This window comes from Oenanthe melanoleuca, chromosome 3, assembly GCF_029582105.1.
Source record: "Oenanthe melanoleuca isolate GR-GAL-2019-014 chromosome 3, OMel1.0, whole genome shotgun sequence".
Lineage (NCBI taxonomy): Eukaryota > Metazoa > Chordata > Aves > Passeriformes > Muscicapidae > Oenanthe > Oenanthe melanoleuca.
Window position 1 is genome coordinate 14,174,634 of NC_079336.1, and position 20,739 is coordinate 14,195,372.

At 36.3% G+C, this 20,739-nt stretch overlaps 1 protein-coding gene across 2 annotated transcripts in view; it reads right to left on the bottom strand.

Moving 5' to 3' along the window:
- TAF1B (TATA-box binding protein associated factor, RNA polymerase I subunit B) overlaps nt 1-20,739 on the bottom strand; it is a 45,307-nt gene that overhangs the window by 11,083 nt on the left and 13,485 nt on the right. For both annotated transcript variants that reach the window (XM_056488274.1, XM_056488276.1), the window contains exons 8-9: nt 20,171-20,270; nt 579-726 (exon numbers count right to left, since the gene is read on the bottom strand). In XM_056488274.1, coding sequence (XP_056344249.1) covers nt 579-726; nt 20,171-20,270 — 248 coding nt within the window. The remainder of the gene's footprint in view (nt 1-578; nt 727-20,170; nt 20,271-20,739) is intronic.

The window sequence follows — 20,739 nt, forward strand, 5'->3', positions numbered from 1 at the left end:
AAGTCAATATTCAAGACTTAATTTCAGGATAGACAAAAAGAGTCAATACTTATGCTATATATAATTTCAGAATTAAATCATAAATCAAATGAGACAGCAGCTGATCTGTCACACACCATCAACTAATATTAAAATAAATGCTAATATACAATATTATATAATACATAAAATGTATTCTTTGTTAAACAATATACAGTCATTATTATATATGAGAATTTCAGAGCTAAGCAATCAGGTGTCAACTTCATGAATCATTTAGCTAAAGTTAATATATCACATGAATTCAACAGGTGCCTCTTAGTTCACATGGATACTGAAAGATTTAAAATGAAGTATCCACTCCACAGCCTTACAGAGCCAACATCAGAGTGCCCCTGCATATCTGGGCCTGTAACACACCCTCTAAATGTTTGATGAAGGTACTTTCTATAGAAAGAATATTTTTCAGTTCAAGCTGAAATGGGAATAAATTAGAAGGAAAAGAGCAGACACTTTTGAAGTAGTAATTTAAGACTTTTTGCTAGAGTTTAATAAACCTTAGAAAAATTTTATCAGTTTGGGCTAGGGAAAATATTTACCAGGTAAATTAGCTTCCATCAAGTACTTCATGCACAGCATGTCTGGATGAAGAAAGCAGCTTTCTGTTATATCTGGAAAACGAGGAAGGTCTAAATATGCTGCAAGCTCATGCATTTTGTTGAATACTTCTTCATATACAGGCCATGACTGAAAGACAGGATTAGAGAGGGTTATACATTTGCTTTATTACCATATTTGTTAATTATTTAAAATTAGTTATTGATGGTAAATTCTGAATAGTTTAGTACAGGATGATTTATACAGATTCTTTCAGCACTCTATGTTAAAACACACGTGCAAGAACAGAACCAGATTGCAGTACTGCAAATAGAAACATGTGCTAGTTTTAAATTCCATGAAATATAAAACAAATAGAAAGTTGTTTCAGATCTCCCACCAACTTTCTTATGAAATGCTCATTACATGTCCAGATGCTCCAAAACTGAGAGTGTTGGGAAAAAAACAATAGAGATGCAATTGAGGGTGAAGTGTCTAAAGAGCTAAGAGGTCGGAAAACCACAGAAGGTGGAGCCTGGCAGGGACTGCTTGAGATCACTGGGCCCAAGCCCCTGCTTAGGTCAGCTCGAGCAGGCTGCCCAGCACCACATCCAGTCAGATACTGAACATCTCCATAGATGGCAGATTCCAAGGGTAGTGGGAAATCTGCTCCAGTGTTTCACCAACCCCACTGAACAAAGGAAAAAGATTTTGTTTTCCCTTATGCTTATATGGAATTTCTTGTATTTCAGTTTGTGCCCATTTCTTCTCATCCAATCACTGGATACCACCGAGGAGGATCTGGTTTCCATCCTCTCCACCCTCCTGCAGGTACCCCCACATACCTGCCCTGAACATCCTCCAGCTCCAGGGTGAACAGACACAGCTCTCTCTCAGCCTCTCATTTGGCAGACTCCATCTCCACAGCCTTTTACCGACTCACTCCACTGCATTCATGTCTCCTTTGTACTGGGTAGCCCAGAACAGCTCCCAACACCCCTGATGGATCCCACCAGTGCCAAACAGAGAGGAAGGATCTCCTGCCTCCCTTGAGGACTTGTGCAGTCACCAGAACTGCCCAGAACTTATTGACAGTGACCTTGCAGTGACACCAGCCAGCTGCCTCAACACTTGTGCAGCATCTCATCACAGCCCAGGAACCTTCATATGTCCATGTTGCTCACATATTTCCTAAACTTCTTAAAAACTGAGGCAAAAACACCAATCACCACTTTAACCTTCTCCTTGGTCTTTGTGACCATATTCACATTCAGGCCCACATCTTCTAGAATTCTTCCACAGAATCTTTCATGTTATTTAGTTTAAAAAAATCCATATTTGCATATTTATTAGTGACTGTAAATCTAAAATTCTCCTTTTGAAACCACTGGCTGCATGAGAAAGTTCTCTCAATTTGTACTGAGGGTTGCTGCTATAGGAGAATATAACTTACAGAAAGATTTTGACATGTTTATTCATAATGAACTCAGCAGGACCTGAAGTTTGCATAAGGATGGATGTAAGGTTTGACCTCATTTCACAATACCTGAACTAAACATTCTTAATTTTCTATAGTTGAAATGATTACTTGAATTTACCTCTAAAAGCAACAATTTCAGTTGTCCAGGCTACTTTACCATTTTAAATCTATAAAAAGCAATGATTTTTCTGCTTTAGCCAGTGGCTCTAATTCAGCAGAGCACCTTATCATGTATTCATATTTTATAAAGTCAATTTGTACATATGGAACCTTCCTTCAAAAGAAACTTAGCAGGGCTTTACACTTTGTGCACAGCTTCAAAACCTTCCTGAACAAGACTGAATTCAGGTTTCTGCTCTTTTTGGTTCAGATTACAGAGTAACCTTCTTTACAACAAGACATGATGTGACCTAATGTGGTTTTATTCAATAATTTGCCTTCATCTACTTTAATATAAGTTCTGTAGCCATTGCTCAAATTTTGTTTTGCGTGATTACCAACATTACACTGTCTTTTTTTAAATGATCTCCCCTCAGACTGCAGTTCAGACTTGCACAAACACATGCTTAGGCAAATGAATAATTCTGCTGTCACCTACTATTACACATGTAACTTTTTGTAACAGTTAGGAAGTTGTATCATGTTCATTATAGTTTCTAAACAGTATTAAAATTGGCTTAGACTCCTCCAGGACTATCTTGAGAAACAAGAAAAACTTGCATAACCAGAGAACTGCAGAAGACCAGGCTCACAGTACTTTCCGTTCCTTCTAAAAAGCAGTGCTAAATTGAATACCAAACCAAACTTGGAACAAAACCTGAATCATATGTAGCTCTTCTTGAGTGTACTGGGAGAAAAATTGAAGTCCCACATAATTCAAATAAGAACATTACATGAATACTATTCATAGATAGCAAAGAAATATGCTTTCCCCTAATGAAAAGCAGTTGAATTAGTAGCTTCTTAATAATATATCATGTATGAAAATAAAATAAGACACTGAAGCATTCCCATTCTCAGACATCAAACTATCACTAATGGAGCTATCCAAAGTCCAATTTGACACCAAGCTACTTCAAGGAATATATTTCTTAATTGGAGGACTCCAATAGTCACCTTTATCATGTTTTACCTGAGCTTTTCTCCCTGTATCAGAGCAAGGAGACAGCTTTCCTATTCTAGGTATTAGTGAATCAAACCTCTGTTCAACATCTACTTTTGATTGAAAGATTTTGTTTGCAATTTACAAAAAACAATTTGGTCCTTTTTCAAAATGGCTAGACAATGCTCTACTTTGCAATTACAACCAACGCCTTCCTTTTTCTGAAGGCAAACAAGTGGTATAGAAACTACAAATAAAAATTAAGACTGAGAGCTACCACTTGGCTTATTTTAAAAGTAGTGTTAACAGACAAAAACTGATCTTTGTTGATGTGTGTTCATAAGAAATCTGGTATGTGCATCCTAACAGAAGATAAAGATCAACCAAATCAACTGTTGCTTCCCAGGGTTTAAATCCTAAGCTCAAAAACATTCCCTGGATAGTCCCATTGCTGTGCCATGATGGTGAGGCTGAACTGAAGCCCTGCTTCCAGCAACACAGTCACCTCTGGAACTGGAAGCTGCAAGCACAGCTGCATCCATCACACCTGCCTGGGACCCAGTACAGGGCTGGAGGCTGTAAGGTCAGGGCTGAGGACACTCAAGGGTTTCTGCAGCAACCAAGAACTGGCTCTTTTCACCAGTTACTGTATGCCCTGTTCATACTCTTTAACTCTGAAAGAGCTGTGAGCTCACACAGAAATTCTTTTATTCTGCAAAATTTCAAACATACTGGGAGGGTTAAAAGAGAAAGAACTTCCAAATTCCACACAATCAGCACAGCAAATGTTGAGACAATATTAAGAAAAAGAAAGATACAACAAACAAGCAGCCTCAAAATTAATAAAAGTTACCATCTTCTACCTAGCTATGTATCTCTGGGGAAAAAAAAAGGGAAAAAAATACCCCAACCTGATAAAACAAGTTACACTGGAAGTCAACCAGCAAATCCACTAGGAAAGCAAGACCCAGAGCCAGGGCCTCCCTCCTTCAGTTAGAAAAATTCTGCCTCCAGCAACCCATGATTAAACCCCAAGGGAGGAGTACTTGGACAATAGAGGACAGTGTTAGATCATATGCCACACACTCTCCAAGTACAACTTTCACTTATCCAATCATAAATTAAAAATTCAAGATGTATTTCTGTGCTATATATTAGGACAACTCCCCTGTCCATCACCACGTGAAGTTACTGAGCTCTCACCTTGTTTTGGGAACCTGGGAAACACAATAAAAACCACATATAAAACTCAAGTTACAAACCCTTAAGGGCACCTAATAATTCCAGGAAGAGTGACAGAAAGCCCTTTTAAAGCTATGCCACCTGCTAGTCTTTTCAGGTGTTTCGCAAGCTGGGATTCCTTCAAGACTGATCAGCAACGCTGACAAAGTTTGTAACTTGTCCAGATGGGTGCAGAGGTTGCCAAGACCTTTTCCTAAGCTTTTAAAATCTTTTTATCTTATTCCCACATGTGACAAATAAGGTCACTACAGGTCTTCTCCAGAAAGCAGTACAGAAGACTAGTACTACTTGAGAGTAGTTTCCCCTGCCCTGCAAGCATGGGAGAACAAAATACACATTTTTGAGTTGGTGAAAAAGTGTCTATAACAGGATTTTCATAATGATAAATATTCATTACACTATTTAAATCAGTTGTCTTTATCTTTCAAGGTTACATGGCGTTTTTCACCTGTATTAGAAAACAACAAACTGGTTTTCAGGAGCAGAAGAGCCAAACTATTAGCATGATAATCAGATCACAGAAACAGGTAATTGTTTTGAGTAAGCCAAGATTGCAGCCTCTCCTACTTGTTTGGACAATATCAGAATGCTGCTGATCAACAAGCAGAAAGCAGTAAGCACTCGCTGGCTTTCTAGAACAATTTGCAGGCTCCATAGTTTCTTGTTTTAAATGACTGACTCTTTTCTTGGATAAGTGTATAAGTAATTTCCTTCCCCATATCAGGACAATATCCCATTACTTACATATTCACAATTCAGCTTATGTTATAATGATAATGCTCTATTATTTCTGAAAATAAGTAATTAGGCAGTTATTCAAAATTCTTCATTTTATATGTTTCCCTTCCATCCTTCTTTCCAGCACTTTTTTGCAGCAAAATTCCCTTTCTCATCACCTTTCTACCTGTGCATTTCCATCCTGAGACCCCTTTTTTCCCTATGCCTGCACACTCTCTGAAGTTCTACCTACTCTGTGCTGCTTATATTCCACAATGGACATTTTTCCCAAGGGATTTGTTTAATGAACATTTAATACTGGAACTTAATAAGGTGTTACTAATTTTTTCATTATCAGCATTCTGTAAATCTCGGGGAATCTTCTAGTATATAGAGTTGGATACGCTGGCAATCATCCAAAACTCAGCAAGGCTTCATAATTTTTAAGATAACAAATTCAACTTATACTGAGTTTGAAAAAGAATGTACTAAACTCATCAGGAAGTGGATTAAGAAAGCAATTTAACTTGTAGATTTGGAAAACAAGTTATGAAGGTTGAAAAAGGGGTTTTTGCAACACAACACAGAATTTTGGTTCAAACCTTGTGTAAAGCAGGGCATGCCCATAAAAAATATATTTTATGTAAAAATAATAAACCAAATGGCTGCCCTAGTGTATGCAAAGATCTTTGAATGCTGCCTGGATTGAAACACACATTCCCAGGAACCTAAGCTGGCTTTACATTTACAACGCAAAATTAGATACCAACAATGAACAAAGCAGTCAAGTTCTCTATGGCACCTGGCTCACCTTACTTTGCTTCTGCTGCTCAACTGGTTCAGATATATCTGGTCATCTGCAGCATGAGCCTGATGTGGGATGACACCAGCCACAGTGCAAGCAGATTGCATAAAATAATTGACAGTAGAGACAATAACTGTATTAACTGTGAAATTTACAGCCAAATTAGTATTTAAAACTGAATGAAATGACCTTGTGCACCAATCACCACATACAAGATCATTAGTATGGTCACTAATGATTTTTTTTCATGTTTTCTGTGTATTCTTGCAGAACTATTAATCTGGCTACCTTGCATAAAAGCCTACACCAACAAACACTGCCAATTTAATTTTTAACAACATTGGTTTTCTCCCTTGCCTGACCTCTACCTACCTCTCAGGCACAACCACCATCACACCTGGAACAGCCACAAACTAATGTAACAGACATCAAACACAAATTTAAGATAGTTTAACGCTGTGTGTCATGATGAATACAAACTTTTAAAAAGTAGGAAATACTGAAACTTTTTTTGCCATTTAACCTAGCTAATGTAGTCAACTTTACTACATGGTTAGATTCTGTGTAGTCTTTTCAGAAAAGCCTTCTTTGCCAGAGCAGAAGTGTACAAAAAAGACATAGGCAATGTTTGAAGAGACTCTTTAAAGGTCTCTTCCAACCCAAACCCAAACCATCCTGAAATTCCATGGCATTGTCAGCACTCTCAGCACTGCTGTATAGAAACACTCCAAGCTTGTGATTTGCTGGTGAGTGTGAAAGTGTACAGGAGAAAACCCCTGCACCTTGTCCTGCCTCCTGTCCTCAGTCACATCTCAAACAGGAGAGCTGACTCCATGAGCCCCACCTCTGACTCACTGCACTCATTTTTACATGGACTAAATGAGTGGATGGATTTCTCCAAACCCTGATATCCATGAATCACATAAAGATGCTGATGTAACAGCGAGAGGGTGTGCCTGGAATTATTAAAAAGGAACCAAATGACAAGAAGAAGACAGGTGAAACTGCTACAACTCCATTCGGATAGCTGCAAAGAAACACGCATCTCATGAAACTTCTTCCCTCAGAAAAGACAAGGAAACCAAGCATACAAGCAAAGCTGCTCCTTTACAAACCTGCCATCAAGCAGAAGGAAGAAATAAAAGGAAATTAATTTGTCTGCCCGAAAAAGAGGCAGACAGGTAGCCCAACTTATCTGTCTGGTAACAAGTGGGTAGGAGTGAAGAAAAAAGTAGTCAGGATACCATTTAAAAATCACAAGTCACACTGGCAGGCTCTCACTTCCTCTCTCATTTTAACAACTGTTTCAGCTGCAACAACTACTACATCCTAAAAACCAAAATTATTCCTGATCATTGTTGTAGAGCAAGTGAGAAGGGTCTTTATAAAGCAAAAAGATTAATTTTAGAAAATGACTCAATAAACAAAGCTTATGCCTTTTTGAGAGAAAAAAAATCAGGTGCTGGGGTATTAGACTGCATTAAAGTGATACAGGCAGTCTTTACCAAAGAATTTAAGATGGCATGAGGATGAGCCAGCAACCTACATACAAAGAAAAAAGCCAGCTGAACGTCCAATACAGATGTACTCCTTTACTATGAAAAAAAAACATTTCTGGCTGCCCAACAGACTTTCTAATGGGTTACTTGCAGAGGAAGACATATTTTTCATTACATGATTCCTGGTTAAAGTGGTTTTTGAATAAATGAGTTTCAATATTATTAAACCACGAGAGACACGTGCTTGCGCATTAGCTTGTTCATGCTCATAAGCAAACTCTGTCAAACATCACTTTTCTAAAATAATGTAGTCATTCTAAAATTACATAGAAGATTCTAATAAGGAGCTGAACTGCCATAATGAATTAAAATTTAAGAGTTTGGAAACAAATTTTATTGAATTTCATAAATACTATGGTAAGTTTGTTTTCTTTATTCATTAAGTAATGCTTAAAGACAGGTATGGACAAGCTAGAGTTTCTGTTACACAACAGCAAGCTCTCATGATAAACTTGATTACAATAACCCTTTCAGCAGTGAACTTCCTCCTCAGCTTTTTTTCTTTCAAATAAAAGCCTCACCCTCGCTTCTTTTCATTCTGCACTACTTTCTATCCTGAACAAGTATTGCATGCACCTGCTAAAATGCACAAAAAACACAGTTAGGCAGAGAATACTGATGGATACACACCCACCCCCAAAAACCTGAAGATTACAAAGTATCTCAAAACACCAGCAGACCAAAGCAGGAATCCCTGCTTGTTTGGGAAAGTAAGTGCAGCATGGCTGATTAGCAGAATTTGTACAGATAGAATTTTATCCCTCTTGGAAGATTTATTTTTAACAAACAAGGATGACCGGCTTCTGTCTTAATTTGAATTCTTTAAATAGTTATCATTGAAAAAAAGAAATAAAAAAGTCATATAGCAATTAAGGTCATTCAAATTTTAGCCAGGAAAAGAGGCTCTTACACATAAGACCTGGAATATTTTGAGAGGAAGACTTCAGGAAACAGAGGAACGTGTCTAAAAGCCAGTCTGATGGATATGCTTTCCAGGGAAGCAGAAAGCTACTGTCATTCCTGTCCAAACTCTCCAGGAGAAAACAGCAAATATTTTGACCTGCATTTATGAGTTCACAAATTACTCTGTTTGAATCAGTCCCAAACTAAAATATATATGTGCAATCCACCAAAACCTAGAGTGTTAGACAATCCATATGTCAGCAGTTTCCTAAGAGCTGTGTGATGACTTGAAGACATGTGCTTTAGCCAGCAGCAGATTACTAAGGGATACAAAATCCTTTCAAAAAGCCAATGTGGAAAAAAAAAATAAAATACAGCCACCATTTTACAGCATTTAGGAAGGACGAAATATTCTGCAACTGAGTTGGTTTCATGTGGCTTGTATTAATGCAGGCTTGAACTCCATATTAAATGAGGAAAAGGAAAAGATTCAGAGCAGCTCACTACCTCCTGCATGCTGAACTAAAACACTATCTTGGTTTAGAAACAATAGGAGATGAAACTAATGACTACACCCTAAAGCACTTACAGAGTCTCAGCTAAATGCATGTTCTCTTCAGTAATTCCTACATTTCCTATGCTCAACTGTAAGACTTTAAGCAGTATTCAAAGAAATGAAAAAAAGACAGATATTAACTTAATATGTTCACACATCAAGACCTGTACTTGCTTTTAGGGCCAAAAGGGGACTGCACAGAACTGAAGACTGTTTGGAAATATTAAGGGTAAAGTGCAAAACCCCTTAACATGTGGTCCCTGTCAGGCCAGGATGCCTCCCTCATGACCTAGAATTTATTTATTCTTACATGGCTTTTCATGTTTCTCTTCTTGCCACATTTCTAGGCCAGGCTTCTTGCAAGTGTTCCTGCTTCCTTCAGGCATTGGGATCATCATTACTACTCAACAGTAAGGAATTTCACATTGTGAGTTATTAAACAAGCAATTCCTTTAGAGTCCCTCCATCAAAACAAACCAAAAGGTCACTAGAAAAATACAGGCATGAAAAATCTTTTTTCAAATAGCAGTTTTGCTTAAGAAAAATGTGTAATATTTATTGCTTAGGATTCATTGGCGTAGGCTAGACATACCCCTTTTATGTAATGATTTTGTATACTTTTGCCATTTAATCATTCCTCAACATTTTTCAAGTTGAATAAGAAATATCCTGAGATCTCTAAAGCTAAAACTTTATCAGACCATATTTAGTTCACCTAACTTAAAGGCTTGAACTATGATTTTAAAAGAGCTCTTCTAAGATAACTAGTTAATGAAAAATGAAGTTTTACGATCTTTAAAAAACTCTCCCCAGAACACAAAACCCACAAACTAAAACCCTAACTGAAACCCCAAGAAAAAAGTGACTGTACCACATCAATCAAAAAAATCTAGCCTTGCATCCAGAACCAAGCAAGCAAAATGTGCAAGGAGGAATTTATGAACCAAGCAAGCCACAACACTACCAAACATCTGTCCAGCTTCACACCACTTGTGGCTGACTCAGCAGTGAGATCTTCCTATTCTTTTGTTCCAGATCTCTATTCCTCCATGGCATTTGTACAGTCAGCATCTGGCTCTTTTAACATCCAGAGTATCCTTTAAGGCAAGGAGTTTCACCAGTTACCCACAAAATGTATGAAGCCACATCTCCTGCTGTTTGATTCTGAACCTGTGAACCAGAAACCTCTGCTGACACCTTCAAACCTTGAATTGGAAGAGACATTTAACCATTTTCTCCTGAACATGTTCTACAACCTATCACCACATCTTCCTCTTAGTCATCTCCTCTTTAGGTTGAAAGATAAGTAGATAATATTAATTGTTTCTTGTAGGAGAATTTTCCCCATGTTTGATAGTCCTTGTTGTGACCCTCTGTACCTCTCAGTTCTGCTGAAACAAAGGGAAGGGTAAGAAAAGCAGAACACCCAATCAAAACTCCATAGTATTCAAGATACTGTACCTGATAGATTTATACATTAACATAAAATTCTTTTCATCTCCATTCTCCATTAGATGCCAGGAGTTCTCAGAAAATAACTCTAATGTAGCTGTGCTGTAAAAACTTCATGTTCAAAAACTACATCATAAAGGGATTACAAAAACCTGTATAATTAAGATGACACAGGTATTTAAACTAAGGCTGGTACATAGCATTGAAAACACCTGCTCTCAGAGAACATTACAAATAAATTTTTCTTTACTTAACATTATTTTTTTCACCTAGAATGAAGATATTCATGCCAGCTGTTGGACAAGAAGGAAGATTGAGAAATTTCAAGCAGTATTTCTTCATCTGCATTCCCACAAACATGAAACTCCAAGATTATATATCTTAGTAGATGCAAAAATGGGAATGCTTTACTTATTCCAAACTGCTCACACAGGAGTCAGAACTTTATTAAAGAAAAAAAAGAGAGGAAAGTGAAAAAAAAACAAAAAAACAAGACTGAATAGAATGATGAAAACTAAGAAACCTGCAGGTATATTTTTGTTCACACTGGAATTTTTTTTCAAAATTATTGTTCTTCTTTAAAAATTCCTTCTTCAAGTGTAAGTAATCTTTGCATGTCTCAGTGATATGTTTTACTTTTTCCTACATGGTTTATTCATCAAAAACAGTCAGCAGGAAACTAGAAAATTATTTAACTAGAAAACTAGAAAATTATTTAACATGTTATTAGCATAGCATTGTTGTCAACTACCAAATTAGTAGGACTAAAGCAGTCAAACAGTATAAATCATTTCCACAACAAGAATTTCAGTACAATGACCTCACACAATATTCACAATACAAAAGTATACAGAGAATTTCATTCCTCCTTAGACAGTGGGACAAGAAACATAAAGCCTTAGAACAGTGATTCACTTCACCTGTCCCTCCTAGAAGAGTACTATAATTAGGAGACTAAATCCACACCCACAACTAAAGAAACACAAGCACTTAAGAAATGCTGTCAAATTTATAAACTTCTATTCACATACTCAAACTCTCTACTGAAGCAAATTCTAATCCTTCTGCTTTTAAGTTGATGAAATTACAGTACCATAAATAGCATCTTTGATACGAAACATTTGCAAAGAAGGAACTATCATTTGCTGTATGAAAGCACTCAGCCACATTGCATCCAATTTAGGGTACAAATCAAGGAATTACATCAGAAAACTGAAGGGAGACATTGGCCTAAAGAACAAGACAAGTACCTATATTTTTAGTGATGCTAAAAACAGTCATTGTGAGATTTCCAAGGATCTCCAGTTGTCAATATTACAGTTTCATATGAATTTACACCATGAGCTATGAGCAGAACACTCTACAGACATTCCAAAGTAACACCATTCCCAGAGACACTCTGCTCTTCCCTGAGCACTTCATGGTTCAAAGACAGAACTCATTCTTCCCTGTGGTGCAATGAGGGTCACCAGTGATTTTTTTATGTGAGGAGGTATTAATTCTTTCAGTTTGAAAAGAATGATGAAAAAGTCCTTAGGCTTTTTTATCAATGCAAGGTGGGAAGAATTACAAGCATGAGTGAGAACAGCTCACAATCTTTGCAAATTCACACAGACCTCCAGAAGAGCTGAGTGTAGGCAAAAAGAGAGAAGTATCAAGACTCTAATAACAGTCCCTCTGCTAATCTCTATACTTTTTTGCTGTCTATATTTAAGTGATCCAATGAAAATACTCTCAGTAAGTGAGAGTAGCTACTTTTCAAACCTTCCTAGGGAAGAAGATCCTAAGTTTATATACTTCAAACACAGTAAAATATCTGTGATATGCTTCTGACTGCAGGAAACAAAACAAAAGCAGATCAAAGTATCTAAACCAAAATGCAAACAAGTGTTTCCAATGTGAATAAGCCAAGCAATATACTTAGATACAGGAATGATAGTTTCCTTGTTTTATTAGGAAATTTGAAGAATTAGTTTTCAATAAACCCATAATACTGACGTTACTTCTGGTCAGAAGATAGATAAATTATTCAGTCAATCCAAGCAGCATATTTTACACAAACCCCTCACACTTTGTAACAAGCTGGAAGAGATTATTAGAAATTACTGGGGTCTGAGTGCCAAATTACTTCTAAAATTGAGCTGTTATGCTTGAAAGCTAAGGACTAACCAACTCCTAGTTTGGGCTGTATATGGCAGGTAAATGTCAAAGCACAACTGTCTTTCCTTAATCCATGAGAAACCCTCTATTTTTATGTTTTCCTCCAGGCTACCTGACAGTTCTTCTGCCCCCAACATTCACAGGGAAATCAAAATCAGGAGGCGTCTTAAATTACTTAAACTTTTCAGCTAAATTTACAAAACAAAATGGCTTTTATTATGCTTGAACAAAGCTGAATTGATTCACACACATTTTTGTGGCACATCCCCAATTAATTCAAAGCAGTTTTACTGAGCTACTGAGCTGCTGGATGGTCACAAAACACGAAGTGTTTATATGGTACAAGTATTAACAACTATATTCTGATTGTAATATTGCCTGTAATGAAGAGAATGAGAAAAAGGATATAAATGTGAAATTCTGTATCTTTAACCCATCTGCAGTAGTAAAACTCTGAAACATTTAATCATATTGTAACATAAATGATTAGCATTACAGGTTATTTATAATGTGGAAGACAAGTCTCACACTGGGTAGTACTGCACAAGGATACAAGTCCCAAGTTTAAAACTTGTTCTCAAATTGAGAACAAATTGTTCTCAAGTAGACTTCTCCAAATCAGTCCTGGTTGGTCACTACACTCCCAGACAGATCCATCATATTCCTCTTTTTATTGTGGGATAAGTGGATAAAGGGAAAACCACCAAAAAAAGATCCCCCTTTTGAAGCATGGGGGACATTTGACTGCAGTGCTCAGAGACAATCTCCTGGATGAAGAAAAAAGGACAAGAAATATAGATATTCTGCAATGAAAAACAATGTAAAGGTGGCTAAGCTGTAAGTAGCAGGGAAACTTAAAAATCCAAACAGCCCAAAAAAATTTCAATGCCACAGGTAAATAGGCAAGTCATGAAATAGGAAGAAAAGCAAGACTGTGCTATAACTGGACAAAGAATATAAATTCACTGCATTAAAATCACATGTGAGGAAGAGAAAAATTATGTCTGCAAAGAAGTAAACCACTATCTGATAAAATGGAGTATTTCACAAAGGAGAGGCCCAGAAAATTTACACACAAGAAGCTTCAAGGAAATAACTGAGGAGTTCTCTGAAACACAAATGTTGTTTTTTAAATAATCTTAAGAAATTCTAAACATCAAAGAACTCTCCACTTTAATATGCATTAAATTTAGTATTTAAAAAAAATGTAAAAGGGGAGATTCAGGAACTGCAGAATGATTAGCTTGGCATGGATCCTGAACAAATTAATACTATGGCAATGGGAAAAACAGAATCTAAAAATATCCTGTCAGTCAAGCAACCTTTGTAAGGTCAGGAGAGGAGAGGAGAGAGTGGACTGAAGCTAAAGCTCCCACAAGAAGCTGAAAAACTTTTTTCCTTTTTCACAGGAAAGTTAAAGGGGAACCAAATCAAAATTACCACTAAGTCTCACTGTAAGAACCTAACTCTTAATTCAATCAAAACTCAAGAACTGCTCTGCACGAAAGCAAAGCATGAAAAACAAAGGTGCAGAATAGAAGCATACTTGATTTGATAGCAGAGGAGCAGCCAGGCAAATTCATCTCAGAAATCAGATCTCTCATATCCTCAGAAGTGAGACTGAAGCTGACACAGAAAGATGGATGACAGAAGGATTAGTGCTAGAAAAATATGGACATCCAAGTGCTGCCAAGAATAAAACCAAGCAACATTTTAAAAAGTGGCAGAGAAGAACAAAAAGAAAATACAAACTATAGAATACTGTAAGAGAAGAAACCAAAGAGCTGGAAAGTTTCCAGGCAGAATAGAGAAGAATGATCATCTCTCAATTTTTCAAGGAAACCTTTCACTCCTAAATAAAAGAGGAAAGAAATTTACTAATCCAAGCTAAGGAGGGTGTGTGTGTGAATGTGTAAGTGCAAGGTATGTACTCCTCCAACACAAATAAAATAAACCCAAAGCATCATACAGAATAAAACACTCCATGCTCAAGTGGCATATTCTCAAAAGACCTGAAGATTTCAAGTCTACTTTATAAATACATTATAGCATCTACTTCAACACCTATCACAGGTTACCTTTAGGGAAAGGAAAGTCTCAGATGAATTACAGAGCAGCAAACATTTGTTTACAAACTCTTCAATTTTCCATCAAAGCCAGTATCAGTCCATAACGGAGCATTAATTAAAAACCCTTATTTAACTGAACACAGCTGAGCTGCCCAGAGCTACTGGCCTAATCCAACACAGACAGAAAGAAACATAATTTTAAGGTAGAATGATAAACCATTAAATGTGAAAGAAACAAGGTATCAGCAAGAAGGTAAGAACAAGAAGCTTTTCAGTTCAGTGGCATAAAAAGAATAAAATCATTATATGTGATTTTAAGTTTCATGATTCCTCTCCCTTGTCCACAATAGTGATTTATGACTAGCAGAGTATATTTCAGTAAATGCTGCAGTATTTTTATTATAATGCTGCAGTATATTTCAGTAAATGCAGCAGTAAATGCTGCTTTACCAGGATCCATTCAAGAATTTTCCATAGGCAACAGTAAGGAAGAATGCTAATACCATTCTCAGCTGGAAGTTTGGAAAACATTTCTGCATCATGGAAAATTCTGAGGAGTAACACTAGGAGTCATTTAAGAATCAAGACATCCAGGGATAGAAAGAGGAGAATGAGACAGAGCAGAATTCAAACAAAACAGTGCTCCTGTTAATCTAAGTTGGAAGTTGGATGGGTAAAAAGAAATAAACAAAAAAAAAAAAAGCTATACTAAGATGATCAGAAAGTAGTAGAGACGGTAATTTTAACATGTTGGCAACATCAAATATTTTAAAGTAAGTACATTCCTTTATAGGCAGCAATACTCTGGATTATAAAAAACAAATAAAAATAATGAAAAAAAAGAGGATGGAATTGAATTACAAAACAAAAAAGGAAGTATTTTAACAATACAGACTCCTAGGCAGCAAGGTATATCAACAACACCATCAACACTAAAACATTCAGTGGCTTTGTAAAACATGTGGATTTAGAATTGTGCAGCTACTTCCACCTAAGAGTAAGGGAAGGACAAGGGAATGGAGAAAGGCTCATAGAGAAGCCATTCCATGACCACACCCCAGGGCAGAAGAAGCAGCAAGGACAACTGACTAAGTACCCATTCCTTTTGTCTTCAGGGACCAGTTAGCAGACAGGTCTGAACAGAATTCAACGCACCAAGCTCAACTTTCTCCAGCCTTCCCCCATCCCTGGGGACAAAAAAAAAAAAAGATTTTCAACTAGTTTCTTCCTAAAGTTTTTTTTTAAAATTTAGAGAAGAAATTGAGAGAAGGGAACTTGTCTGAGGTCACACATCGTGCTCTTTCCAAGTCCAGATACTTGTGCATCGAGTATCCAAACCATTTCCAAAGCTCTTCAGCACAACAGGATCTGAAAGATGCTTATGAAACTACACCTATGCTGTTGCACACAGCACAGACTCCAAAGTGACGTGTTGTTATCTTCATTACTTTAGTAAATCATGTTGCCCAACACCCATGGGAGTGACCTGCTTACCTATATATACACATACATTTAAATTTGTGTGTGTGTGAAGAACGTGAGAATCAAGACCAAGTATTACTTTTGCACATTAAAAAAAAAATCCACTTGAAATGTATTAAAGGTAAAACACACAGAAAAACTGTGTTTTATGAAAAGTAATGAAAGCTAAATGTAAATTTGAGGCAGCAAAGCACAAACAACGCCTAAGCACAAGCAAAATAATACTTAGAAGATAATTTAGTATACAGTCCCAAGTCAAGAATGCATGGCAAGACAGACCTATGGCAAAGACAAGTTGTTGATAGTTCAAGACAAAAGGGATGCTTAAATCAATTTTGGTAAGGATAAAGATAAATCTGTAAAAGCAAAATAGAGGATGTGTATCTTAAAAATGTATCCCTACTTCTTGCAGAAATAAAAGAGGGAATTTGTGTGCAGCTGGAGGACAGGCAATATCAATAAAATAATACAAGCTGAAAACAAATTATCCAGTGAACTTTATACATACTACTACTAATTTACAAATATATTTTAACTCCTATGCTAATGGCCTTTAAAAGAAATAGATATTCTATAATCCTAGATATTCTATGTGCATCAAAAAGGGAACAAAGCTGACTTCTGCCTAAAGAAGAACAGATGACTGCACTTATCAAAGATGTATTGGCTACCGGCACAAGCCTTTGGATGAGCAGAGATTTACTGTAGCAAACAAACAATTTGCAAATACAAGAAAAAACTCTTGACCTCCTGCACAGAACAAAACCAAAAACTTATATATTTTATTATTTCTTTATACATACAAAAAGCTTTTAATCAAATGGAATAAGAATACTTGTTTTAGAAAAAGGAAATGTTGCTTTTCCTCCCTTGTACTGGTAAGTTAGAACTTCTGAACAAAACAGGAGCATCTTGCTGCTGCTGCTGTTTTCCCTGTTAACTCTTTCATTGTATATTTAGGTAAAGCCTATTTTCCAAGGGATAATTTCTAATATACACATGATTTAATACAAGAAGGGATAAATAAGATGACTAATAAAGTAAATGCTTAGAAAACTGATACGGAGCAATGGAAAGATAAATACATATGGAAGATAACTCATTTCTCTTAAAGATCTTCTATAAAGTACTTTTATCCTTTATAGAACACTTTTGAGCAGTACTTATCTTCAGCTTGGTCCTGACACCTGTCTAACAGTTACACATCATGATTAAAGATGATACAGAGAGCTGGAAACTCCTTTTCTCTTTATTTATGAGACAGTCATGCCCAGAGCTCCCAGACCTCTGGACAGAAGTGTTCAGATACAAACATACCTTTGTGGCAGGTATTTTAAGTAAAGTTCAGTCTCAGTAGAATAAAGAATTATGCCCTTCTTGTTAGCTGTTCCACTACCAAAATATGAAGGGCCTATCTGCCACCTATACTGAAAATGTGAAACAGAATACAAAGCATACTTGATGTTGGAAGGGACCTCTGGAGATTATACAGAGTTCAACACCTTTGCTGAGGCGGGATCAACCACAGCAAGCTGCTCAGGACTTGTCCCATCCGGTTTTGTGTACTCTGAAAATAGGGACTCCACAGTAGTTCAGGGCTGCCTGTTCCAGCAGTCAGTCACCCTTATACAGTGAGAAAGTTCTATATTTAAATGGAATTTTTGGTTTTTCAGTTTGTGCCCCGTGTTTCAGTTGTCTCCTGTCATTCCACTGCACACCACCAAGAAGAAGCCTGATGCCATCTTCACTCCTACCTGACAGACATTTATACACATTACTGAAATCCCCTCAGCCTTTTACCCTTCCTAGTGGTAAAACCCCCAGCTCTCTCAGCCTCTCTTTGTACAGCAGCTACTGCAATCACCTCTAATTGCTAAATAATATGCAATACAGGGAAAAACTGTCAGTGATACAGACTCATTCCTAAATTACACAGCACAGAAATTTATCACAGCTGGGAAGCCTGAAACTAGTCCCATTCCTTGCATATGGAAAACCATTACTAAATGACAAGTTAAAGAAAACCCTTTCTGCATGTATACATACATACACATGCCACTACACAGAAAGTAGACATGACTCACCTGGTAATAATGTTTCATTTACTTTTCTGGCACCTGTAACAACTTCAACCTTCTACAAATTCAGCATATTTTAGGTATATTTAGGGAAATTGTTACTAAAAATGTCTTTAAGTCACTGAGAATATTTATATACAAGATGAGCTTCACCAAGTTAGGCTTCAACTGCAGTTAACTGATAAAGTGATATTTAGTATGATTCCAAATCTTTCAGGACAATTAAATGCACTAAAAATCTGCTCAAAAATTAAAAAGGAGACATATGGAATAGTCCTGTCAGTCATCAATATTTTGGAACATGTTTTCAGCTTATATTCCCCAGACTTGAAGCATAACAAATAATGGCATTAGAGCAACTTACACGCCTGGTTATAACAGCCATAATATCATAAAGGTTTTTAAGTTAATTTCTACAAAATATTCTATACAGAGCACAAAGCAGAAAAGAATGCAAGCTATATTTTCAGAATGGAGTATTATAAAATTTCATTTCCTGCTCCAGGACAAGAACCTCATATCTCGAATTTCTCAAAACTCAGATGCCAAAACTAGACACAGTAAGACGCTGGTAATTCAGTGCTGCAGTGAGAAACATGAGATGTAGGAAAGAGCTAGTAAGGATTTTGCAATTATCAGCCTCATGATGTAGTAAAAAAATCATTAAAACTAAATAAAACTGAAGATGCCTTACTAAAGTAAGACTGAAGGTAGAGTAAGGAGCAGACATTTCTAAAAAGAGGAAGCCACAATAATACTGGAGTGGCTGGAAAACAAATGGTACAGTAAGCTTACAGAACTGTACTATATATCTCAGTGAAAACACAGTTAAGAGATTACTTGACTAGTGTGCATATCTACTTATGCTTTGGAAGTGAAAGGAGCAGCCCGATCCCAAAAGGAAACAGTAGGATGCTCCAAAGGAAACTGTCATCTCCTCTCTACAAACCAGTTCTTCCACTCTGAGGTATGGTACAAGCTTTCCAGTTGCAATTCATAAAACAAAAACTTATCCAGAAGATGGATGCAAAGAAGGACAAAGACTTAAAACCAAGTTTATATTCATATTTCAACCTAACGTCTTTTCTGTTACGGAAATATCTAAGACAAAGAAAACAAAAGGTTTTATAATAAATTTATCTCCTGATTTTTAGAAGTTGATGTCATAATTCTCATATATCCAGACAGGAAAGCAGTAATATAAAACCAAAAATAATATAAATGCTAAAACTTCTGAAGGCACAACTCCTGAACACCTCATGACCTGTGCATAGAAGCTACACATTGGAGAACGGTGATGTTACTTGCAACATCACCAGTGAGGGCTTGGCAGAATTGATGCTTTCTGCTCTTAAAAGCTAAAACTTTTTTGCACACTTCAAAAATCCATAATAAATTTTTATCTGGAACAGAAATGTCATTGGGCAATTGTTACCACAATAATTAAGAATCTTAAATAAAGGAAATTTAAATTTCACTCAAGATAGTCCATTACTATTCAGTTCCTAGAAGAGCTGTATCCCCTTATACAGATTTTAGGTTTGATATATTTCAATCACTACAGCAAGGAACAGAACAAGAGATAGCATCTAAACCATATTAAATTAAAAGAATATGGAATTACAAACAAATTCAAAAGATATTTCAAGTAAGCACCAGACAGGATAACATATTGCCCTTAGACTTGAAGCTAAACCCTATTTCTGAGTGTTTTGAGAACAGTTCTGAACACCTTTTCTCCACAAGTACTTACTGATTTCATTCTAACTTAGGTAATCAGTTTAGCAACACTGGTTAAAGATTAAAGCACTCCAAGTCACAGAGTGCACTAGTTTCTGCCAGGCTCCAATACTGTGAAACATGAACTCTATTACATAACAATAGATTTAATAAATTTATTAGTACAGTGACCAAAATAATTAAAATACCACTAAATAACTAGGTTTTGGTCATTGGGTTTTTTAACTTTTCCTTTAAGAAAAAAATTACCTCTACACAAAAGATCTTAAGATCAAGTCCACACAACTTCATCTTCTCTGGAAAATGCTCAAAAACATTCAAATATGGAATATGCCCTTCAACAACAAACCTGCATTAAAAAAAAAAAGAAGACCAAATCAAAATAATGTACAGGATGACAAAGTCATATGCTTATTATAAAATTAATATACAAATCAACTTCTGATTTGAAATATTATCAATATTATGCTACTTAAGCAATTCAACCCGATGTTACACACCCAAAATGCTCCAAAGAACACAAACCAGTTCAATCATTTAACAGGCTTTTAAGTTCAAGCTCAGATGTGACTGACAAATGATAAAGTTATGTCAGTAAGCGTACAATCAACAAGCTTACATGGAGTGTGTTCTGCACATTCTTCAACTACTGCATTTCTTGAACTGCTTTCCTTGGAATGGTATGGATTTTTTTTTTCCAATTTCTAAAGCTTTACGTAAATTTTACTTGTAAAACACAGACTTTTCAGTGGAGGAGTTTGAATAAGGTAATTTGATAGGGAAGAAAATCATAGAATGATGAGCAGATACACAGAACT